Source organism: Trichoderma camerunense, assembly GCF_050948025.1.
Source record: "Trichoderma camerunense strain CBS 138272 chromosome Unknown V8C40scaffold_2, whole genome shotgun sequence".
NCBI lineage: Eukaryota > Fungi > Ascomycota > Sordariomycetes > Hypocreales > Hypocreaceae > Trichoderma > Trichoderma camerunense.
This window is the reverse complement of record NW_028145368.1, coordinates 2,306,564-2,315,971: the sequence shown is the minus strand read 5'-3', so window position 1 is coordinate 2,315,971 and position 9,408 is coordinate 2,306,564. Positions and strand designations below refer to the sequence as shown.

At 50.2% G+C, this 9,408-nt stretch overlaps 3 protein-coding genes across 3 annotated transcripts; 2 read left to right on the top strand and 1 right to left on the bottom strand.

Annotated features, from left to right (window-relative positions):
• The first annotated feature begins 4,400 nt into the window (after window positions 1–4,400).
• V8C40DRAFT_101553 (uncharacterized protein) lies at window positions 4,401–5,577 on the top strand. Its single transcript, XM_083210669.1, has one exon. It carries the CDS (start codon window positions 4,675–4,677, stop codon window positions 5,383–5,385), a length of 711 nt encoding a protein of 236 aa, XP_083078172.1. The 5' UTR covers window positions 4,401–4,674; the 3' UTR covers window positions 5,386–5,577.
• On the bottom strand, window positions 5,446–6,712 carry V8C40DRAFT_233707 (substrate-binding domain-containing protein). Its single transcript, XM_083213432.1, has 2 exons — window positions 6,318–6,712; window positions 5,446–6,250 (listed from the first exon to the last, which is right to left on the bottom strand). The coding sequence occupies exons 1-2, from the start codon at window positions 6,574–6,576 to the stop codon at window positions 5,619–5,621; spliced, it is 891 nt and encodes a 296-aa protein (XP_083078171.1). The 5' UTR covers window positions 6,577–6,712; the 3' UTR covers window positions 5,446–5,618.
• A 762-nt stretch (window positions 6,713–7,474) lies between these two features.
• V8C40DRAFT_233704 (major facilitator superfamily domain-containing protein) lies at window positions 7,475–9,399 on the top strand. Its single transcript, XM_083213431.1, has 3 exons — window positions 7,475–7,955; window positions 8,016–8,271; window positions 8,349–9,399. The coding sequence occupies exons 1-3, from the start codon at window positions 7,589–7,591 to the stop codon at window positions 9,271–9,273; spliced, it is 1,548 nt and encodes a 515-aa protein (XP_083078170.1). The 5' UTR covers window positions 7,475–7,588; the 3' UTR covers window positions 9,274–9,399.
• The last annotated feature ends 9 nt before the right edge of the window (window positions 9,400–9,408 follow it).

Below are 9,408 nucleotides of genomic sequence, written 5' to 3'. Positions count from 1 at the left end.
TAATCCACCATTGAGAGCGATGCGATGCCCACTTCGCCGAATCTCCTCCATAAAGGCCATCTTCGGCGTTGGACCCCTTGCGTAGCCGAGGCGGTCGCGCGTCCTGAAGCATACATGATACATGTACTGCAGACAGACTTGCCGCAAATATACAGCTCGTTTGCCGCTCATGTTTGAAACAAGAGATGCCGCTGCAGCTTCTCGATTGATGATTATGCGTCAATTACAAAATCGAAAACAGATTGTGATGTGAGGCTGCGAGGCGTAAAGGAGCCCGCCCCAGCGAGACATGTCCGAAGAGTTGAGGCCGTGCTTGCTTGCAACATCCCCGTCGGTCTTTCGGGTCAAGTTCAAGGCCTAGGCCGTCTCCTGGATTCAAAAAATGACGCGTTATGTGAGCTAGAAGCCGGAGCAAGTGCTGTTGGTTGGATGCTGAAGAAGCAGAACCCAGAACCCCCACAGAATGATTGAACCCGGATGGGCCAGCTGACGGGGCAAGTGATGTTCAACTCGGGCTGACAAACAAGCCGGCAGAGCTCAACTCCTCGCCAGTTTCCTTTTTTGTTCTTATTTTTTGCTTCCATACCTTCTGTGGATTGAAACGATATTCTCATAAGCAATTTTGAGAAGCATGGAGTTGTACCATGGTGTCTGTTTTCACGCATGTGCGTCTCTCGTTGCTGACGATATCATATACCCACAGCAATCGGCCGCCAGAATACCTCAAGGCGCCGCAAAAGGGCCAATAATCATCATTGATTGGGTTACTAAATAACGGCACTTCGATCCGAGCTACTTGAGGTACATTGACGATAATCCACAATACGCGACAAGATCACGGTGTTAAGCACTCTTCTCGACTTCTTGTCTGATATGGTGACTTTCCAGAGGTAGATGCTTCATCCTGCTACGAAATTCTGGATTGAGGCAAAGCTTGATGGCCCTCTGGATGTCATGGAAGATAGAGACGGGCTTCCTGACGTTGTAGTTCAATTCCGACAGCAAATTGACTATCCAGGCCACCTCCCGGGCGGCCTGACTGATCGCTGTGTACTCGGCTTCTGTCGTCGACAATGCCACAACAACTGTGCCGACGAGCCTTACACGCCACAGCACTTCCGTTCAAAAAGACCACATAGTCGTAGGTTGACCGCCACGTGCCGCGGTCACCCTTGAGGTCAGAATCTGCCCAGACTGTGTTCGGACTCATTGTCCACTCATCTCACGTGGTGCAGCCATTGAACATCTGAGGTGCCGTCTTCAGCTGCTATATGCACATTCACGCTCAGAACGCTTTCGACATCAAAGCCCACTTATCTGTCCAGCTCATCAAGATGACTTGTTCGAACCGTGAGAACGGACTTTGAGAACGGACTTTGAGAACGGACTTTGAGAACGGACTTTGCGTGAGTCAGTAACTCTGCATCATTCCAAAGGGAATGAGTAACATGATACAATTTGCAACTCAGGAGGCAGAGTAGATGCACCCAAGGTCTCCATCTCCTTTACCATACCGCCCTTTCGACCCGACATTGTTGTGATGCTATCACCGATATACGAAGAGACAAAAAAAACGGCTCGAACAAAGTGCCTTTGTTTGGAAATGATGGGCAGTCGTGCCTCCACGTATGAATACCGTGCCGCAATAGCCGCAATTACGCTTCGTTTTCACAGCCATCGTGCACCACTCGCTTGCCATTACAAAGTATTATTTGTTGGATCCGATCTCGTAAGCCATTTGTTTCCGTAGATTCACTTTCGAAGTAGTAGCCACAATCCGCATTTGTTGTAAGATGGATATCGCCCACATACCCAGTAGAGCTCGTCTAATCCATGGAAAGTGACCCCCTACGAGATCGAGAAATGAAACCTATTTTGTTCGTAAAAGCAGTGGAACCATTACTCCGTAGATTTGACCCTGATGATCTGTCGTATTCTAGATCCAACGACCCGGCAACTGGATCCACAAAGCTGTGAGCAAGAGAAATCAACACTCAAACAGTACCGGATCGCTGAGATCAGCAGCCTGAATACCACGAATATTTTGAGAAAACACAAAACGAGGATTAGCTGATCAATAATGCAGCCCTACATAATGATCTACGATTAGTGATTTTCCAATTTTGGAAGAACTCATGTGAGTTGAGAATTTTATATTGGCCTGCTACCCTGTACTGTCAATACCTTCACTTGGGGCTCTGTCTTAGCTAGGAACTCTATTGTCAAGAGCCCTGTTGTCGAAGGAACTAATAAGCTGTAGTTTATTTGTTGAAAAAAATAATGAACCAAGTGTTGTTCAAGCTCAGCCCATATGTTGAGTGGATTTGGTTGAGAAATCGCGGGATTTGTATACGGAGTTATTATCTCCTGCTGGTCTGCACATAGCACTCATTAATATTGATGACTATTCTTCCGACTCAGGAGACTGGAATTGTATGCTGAATGCGGAACCCTACTCGTATTCCAAATGAACAATCCTCCCTAGAAAGCTCTAGAAAAAGCAGCGGTGAGCAGGGTTGATGTTGATGCCTGTACCAAGCCAGAGGCCTTATTTCAACATGCTTCCATCATGTTAGCGAGAGCCGCGGAGAAAACACCAGCCAGCGGCGCCATGCGGCCGCTCGCTCGTATACTCGTTCTATATCAACCTGGATGACAAGGGTGCCGCCCGCCTATTCTGTCTTAGCCACCTCGTATTTGTGGCTCTCTTCTCAAGAGATCGTGGCGGCAATGCCTGCGGCGACGAGGAGCACGGGCCGAACAATCTGGTTCTTTGCTTTTCCAGATGCATATCTCCCGATGACAGTGGCGCAGGGACGGCTTTTGGGTTGACATGGCGCCGGCAACCGTATGCAGGATGAGCTGGAGATGGCCAAGGCGGGTGGCATTTGCTAATATTGCCGGCAGTTCGGGAAATAGGTCTGCATGTTTTATGGGACTTCGGATGCCAAGTATGCTTTCACACATACATAATAATAACGTAGTAACGGCATATGTATGTAGGCTGAGTGTGGAGCATTCAGGAGAGAGGCTCACCAGGTGCTGTAGGTGAAACGTAGCACAACACTAACAGACGGAATCTCTCGTCCGGACTATGATGAATGAAGCAGTCCGTAGCGATTCAAGAAAAGGTCGTACAAGAAACGTGTCCCTGCCATTCTATTACCACATCACGTCCTTCCAGACAGAAAGACACACCCGACGGGTCAGCCGTTTGTGATCTGCGGCTCCGATATTGCACACTCGAGCTAACTCAAGGCTCGGCACGGTCTTCCGGGTATGACGGCCACTGCATATGTATGTTCGACATTGAAGCAGCCATCATCGTTGGGTCAATTTTTGGTCTGGTATAACTGCCGAAAGGAGGATCGTAAAGGAAGATCGTATACGGCCGTATGCTATTCGTTTCTTTCACAAGTCCAATCGGAATGGCCGTAGAACGATGCTTGGTTTGAAACGTGGCTAACGGCACCAACGGAAGGTATGTGAACACGGAGAATTGAACAAGACAAAAAAAGCATTTACCGTAGTGAGGCCTCTCCTGGAGTACGATGCGGCTGGGATCATGGTTGGGCACTGAGCGCCAGACAAATAAAATGCCATCAATCACAGCGACGATGCCATCAGCACTGCTCCACTGTCGACTCCTTATGCCTGCATGGAATCATTTTTCGACTTCACTCGGAGATGCGTGCGTGGAATCATGCTTGTGACACGACACACGGGAACGAAATACAGGTGTCAAGTACTCGTAATGGGCAGTGGCAGCTTTCAACGGCTGGTGTAAGTGGAATCCACGTCAGAGGGGCGGAAGAAGCAGGGGGATGCCGGCGATTAGGATGACGGGGCGGATCTTGTGGTGTTTTGGGTAAGAGTTGAAATTGCATATTCCATTTGTACGGGAATATTATTAGAAGACAGCTTCCGATTACTAAGTGCCGAGGCGGTACTGCTCAGGGACATGGAGACTTCTCTCAATGAGATTCTACATGTACATGTACCATTGTGACATAGTTATTGAGCTAAATAGCAGCTACATTCAATGCCAATATGCTTGTACTGAATATATCAGATCATTCTGGAACAATTCATATTGTTGGGAACAAAAAAAGTGTTACCGGCCTGCTGCTGTACACAAACCGCATGAAATCATATGCAGGGCAGAATACGAGCATGACGATGCCAAGGGTACATTGCCGATCATCGAGATGTGGCGCCCCCCGTCGGCATTTTAGCCTTGACCTGCTAGGGGCTTTAGGGCAAGCCTTGGTGCTTCTCTGCTCCCCTAAGCGGCCTAGGCGGGCGGCCGTGGCAGGCGACTTACAGGCATCCGGTCACGCGCGATGGCGCTGAGCTTTGGGGGAGTTATGGGGAGTTATGGGGATATTGGCTGTTGGCGAGGGGAAGCTGCTCCCTTGGCTTGAGGTGGCAATGCCCGTTCTGAGGAGAAACAAAGACAGCACAGCACAGACAAGGACAAAGCTGGATCCTGGGCTGATGACATCTGACGATCGTGGAGACTCGCAAACGGCTATATAGTCTGCCAGCTTCGCCCATCATTGGAGTCTGGAATCTCGTCTTCATCCAACAAGCCTGACAACTTACACCAACAAAGCCACACAAGCCTCCAACACACAAACACCAACCAACAAAACAACAACAACAATCTTCAAGATGTTTGTCTCAACTGCTGCTCTTCTTGGCCTTGTCGGCGCCGCTGCTGCCTCTCCCCTCAACATCGTCCCCAACTACCCTCCCGTCAAGCAGTCCACTGGCTTCCGCCTCGTCGTCAACGTCACCGACAAGGCTCTCGACTTCTCGCCCTCCGTCCAGGGCCTTTACGTCAACAGCATCCACGTCGGTGCTGGACTGAACCAGGTCGGCGTTGGCTCCAAGAGCGAGAACCCCGGCATCTTCTACCAGAACGGCACTTCCGCCGAAGGCCGCTTCAACGGCGTCACCACCGTTACCGACCAGGGCACTCCCCTCTCTCCCTACGGTATCTCTCTGACTCTGGATCCCGACTCCAAGACTCTCTCCTCTGCGTATGACAACGGCGGTCTTGGCACCAAGGGCGTTCAGATCTCCCAGTTCCCTGAGGGCTTCCGCTACCTCGGCCCTGAGACCTATGTCATCTGCAACGTGCCCCTTGCCTACTACCAGGGCACCAAGTTCAACGTCGTGAAGCAGGCCGCCACCACCATCAGCTCTACCGGCCAGGTCGAGCGCAACATCCCCGAGGGCTGTGTTCCCGTCCGCCTGCTCCCCGAGTGCGCCACCCTCGAGGACCTCCCTGCCGGCTCCTACTCCAGCCACGAGTTTGCCATCAACTCTGACTGCTACGCCGATGTCGCCTCCATCAACTGGAGCCTCTACGGACCTTAAATGTGCTCTTGAACTGCATCAGCAGCACCGCCGCGAATACTCATGATTGACTTTGTTATTGGCATTTGGAAGCGAATGGTACCCTATAATCTTAATAATGGTGTTACAGTACACGATATTGCCCAGAGCGTAGGGGCATATAAAGTAATATTAATCTAGATAGTAATACATTATCAACTTCTCATAATTTTTTCTCATTCGCTCAGCTATAGTTGGGTTTTATGATCAGGTCCTCACACAATCATTGCATCTGAACTCATGCCTTTGCCCTCAGCCAACACTCCAGCTTTTCGCAAAATAGAAACACAGTCTGATACAACATTTGGCTTAACACCTTCTGTCTTGGCCGGGAAAGTCACAGTCTTGAGCCACTCCCTCGCATCCTCAGCCGAATAGTCCAAGTTCGTCGAGATGTACTCCACGGCCTCGTCGTGGTTGGCATTGAAATGAGCCACACCCTTATCCAGCTTCTCAAACAGATCCTTTACGCGCGCATCCAGACCTCCTCCCTGAGTAGCGAGCTTCGTCGACGCCACAATCTTCCAGCTGCTCCAGGGCGTGTAAATCTCGCCCACGCGGCGGATCTCGCCCGAGTCGTAAAACTTCTTGGACGTGAAGTGCTCCCACATGAAGAAGTCGGCCTCGCCCGAGTTGACGGCGTTGCGCAGCTTCTCAAAGGTGTTGAGGACGACGGTGTCAGAGAAGGGCTCCGCGCCGCCGGGGGAGAGCCAGCCGTTCTTGTCGGCGAGGACGTAGCCCATCACGTAGCTGCCGGAGCCGATGCGGGAGACGCCGATCTTGCCGCCCTTGAGGGATTCGACGGCGGTGATTTCGGGGCGCTTGGCTCCGGTTGAGATGGCCCAGCCTTATGAGTTTGTGTTAGTGCTGAATCTGAGTTGAGACCATGTCATGTTGGTTGGATATATACTCACAGAGGGGAGTCTCGACGTATGTTCCAACCAGACGATATCCGCCGTCTCCCTCAACACCTTCCTTTCCGAGTCCGGCGATCCAAGCCTCTGTCAAGCCAATGCCAATGTCAATCTCATCGGCTCGCAGGGTTGTAATCATGTGGCCGGTGCCTGACGGAAAGGGGATCAGAGTGGCATCGAGACCAAAGTATTTTTGAGCAAAGTGCAGCGGGGTAGAAAAATGCTCCGGCACGAATCCAATACGAAGGGGGGTGGCCATGGTGAAGGGAAGATTGATATTATGAGCAGTATCTTTGTTTAGGTGAGTATAAGTTATTTTGAAGCTCAATATTTTGAAATGCTTATTATAAAATGGCAGAAAATGAAGGCGAGGATTTCTAAGCTGGGAATATTCGGTCACGCTGAGTGGGGTTGAAGTCATACATAATATGACGATTGATGAAATAAAGCTCTCACTGAGAAGACAACGGGCTTACTGAGCAACACTCGTTGAGTTGGACTTTAATTTTTCTTATTTCTGAAACTAATTTTATCCTTCAGTAGCTCATTTGCATTGCATTAGACATCTTTCAGTTCTTGTATTAGATGAAAAGTCTCACTCTAATAAATGTCTTTTGAAGCAATTTCACTATAAAGAGCTCCAGGTAGCATTTTCAGCCCCTCCATGCCAGTGTCATCCATCATTGGACGCATGTAAAAAAGCCCGTTATTCCCACAAGCAGCATTTCCGCCGTCCGCCCTGAGATGCGATTCGCCGTCAGCTCGGGTCATCATTCGCAACTTTAGCCCATCAAACGCGTCATGGCCCACGCATTGGTACTGTAGGGCTGCTTCTCCGATTCGAGCACAAGCAAAGGATAACATCGCCAGTCTGTTAGTTCGTCTCAGCCGCGCACACCGAGTGAACCATCTTGGCTTAGCCCTCCTGCAACTCAAAATAGACTCCTTGATGCCACGGCTTTGTCCCGTAATGTCAATCCCAGCTGCGTTCCATCAGCGCATATTTGTAGAATAAAGTGTGTCCTGGTTAGTGCCAGACAATGCAAGCGCCGAGCATCGCAGACCAGGATTGTGATCCACGTAGAGCCGAGCAGCTACGGATATCCACCCTTTATCAATCTCCCCCATTTTTTTCACTGCCCCTGGTCAAATGTGCTCAACTCTTACTTGTAAGATGTAGTGGGCGCTTTTGCTTTTTTCACATCATTTTCATTTCATTTCTCTTTCTTTTTAGTTGATGCGTAACTGGTTTTCGCAGTCTTTCCCCCCCAATGTCGGACCTCGAGCTGGACATTGAAACTCCTGCTGATGCGCCTCTCCTAGAGGAAAGCGAGCGCCAGCATGAGCCAATTCCCGCTGAGGATGAGGCGCCGCCTCGAATCCTCAAGGCGGCTCGCTGGCAGGTGAAGACGCCAAAGACGGCAGTGAGGATGTATGCCTTTTTGGAGTTTTTGATTGTTGCCAGCGGCATGATGCTGATGGTGCCCGTCTACCGCCTGATCGAAGACACTGTCTGCCACGTCTACTATCAAGACGACTCGCTGGATCTGATTGACGAGATGAAGTGCAAAAAGGATGAGATCCAGGCTCAGATGGCATATCTGCTTGGGTGGCTGGGGCTTTTCCACTCCATCCTGAGTGCGTCTCACTGAATGGATTAATGGCGCTTACTGACTTTATTCGCTCACATGTGTATAGGTTTACTCACTACGTTTCCCTTTGGCTTACTCGCTGACAAGATTGGCCGCAAGCCGACGATGATGCTTGCCTATGGAGGCATGACCTTGTCGCCCATCTCTGGCCCGCTGCTGCTTGGAGTTGCCCAGCATGCTCTCCGCAAGAATCCTTACCTGCTCATGACCGGTTCGCTATTTCTGTTGATCGGTGGCGGAATCCCGGTTGTGCTAGCCATGCTCTTTGCAATGGCTGCTGATGTTAGTTCTGAGAAGGACAAGTAAGGGCATCTCCAACATATAATATGCAATGATGCGTATCTACGCTCAAGAAAGCTGACTATATACCCTTCTCTAGAGCTGCCAGCTTCCTTCAGCTTACGTTTGGTGCCACGGCTGGTGGCCTCGCCGGCCCTCTCCTCACTGGATTCTTGATGGAAAAGTACGGCCCCTGGATACCCGTAATCGCCTCTTGCGCCAGTTTCCCCGTCATCTTACTGCTTTTTTGCTTCATTCCCGAGACGCTTCAGGTGGACAGAACGAAGAAGATGAGCGACAACGACGTGTCCATTAAGCAGCAAATAGTCACGAATTTGGCCGATCTTAAAGCCGCCCTGGGCTTGTTGAAGAACCCAAGCATCCCTCTAGTCCTCCTTACGTTTCTATTTCAGGCCGCGCGATTCACAGCGTACACGAGCACGATTGTTCAATACGTTAGCACGCACTTCGGATGGCGCCTTGCTGAGACTACCTTTCTGCTGTCTCCCTTTGGACTTCTCAACCTGACCGTGTTGGCCGTCCTACCCAAGATTTCCGACATTCTCATGTCGCCCCGATTCGGCTACACTTCCTTTAACAAGGATTTGTTTCTCACTCGAACCTCTACAATTTTACTATTTATTGGCGCAATGATTGAGGGTTTCAGCCACAACATTTTCTTCTTCGTCATTGGCCTTTTCGTCGAGACCTTTGGAGCAGCCGCCAGTCCATTGGCCCGAGCCACCATAACTCACTATGTCGAGCCTGAATTCGTGTCCCGCCTTTATGCTCTGGTTAGCACGAGCGAGATTATCGGTTCTTTTATCGCCGGCCCGGTGCTGGCGTGGTGTTTCGATCAGGGGATGAAGAGGAAAGGCATTTGGATTGGGTTGCCCTGGTTTTACATTGCGCTGTTGTCCCTGCTTACTTGGATTGGACTGATCTTTGTGCGGCCCCCGCCGGCGAAGAAGGTTTCAGCCGAGCAAGATGGGGAAGAGGAGCCGATGAATCCTCATGAAGACTAGTGTGTGAATTGAATGTTGCTCAACCAACAAGATGAGTGCGATCGTGACAGTCTTCCGTCTAATCTTATGGTTGGTTTATAAGTTACAAAGTAAAGATCAAAGTGAGCCTCAACAGGATAAAGCGGCAGAGTCACA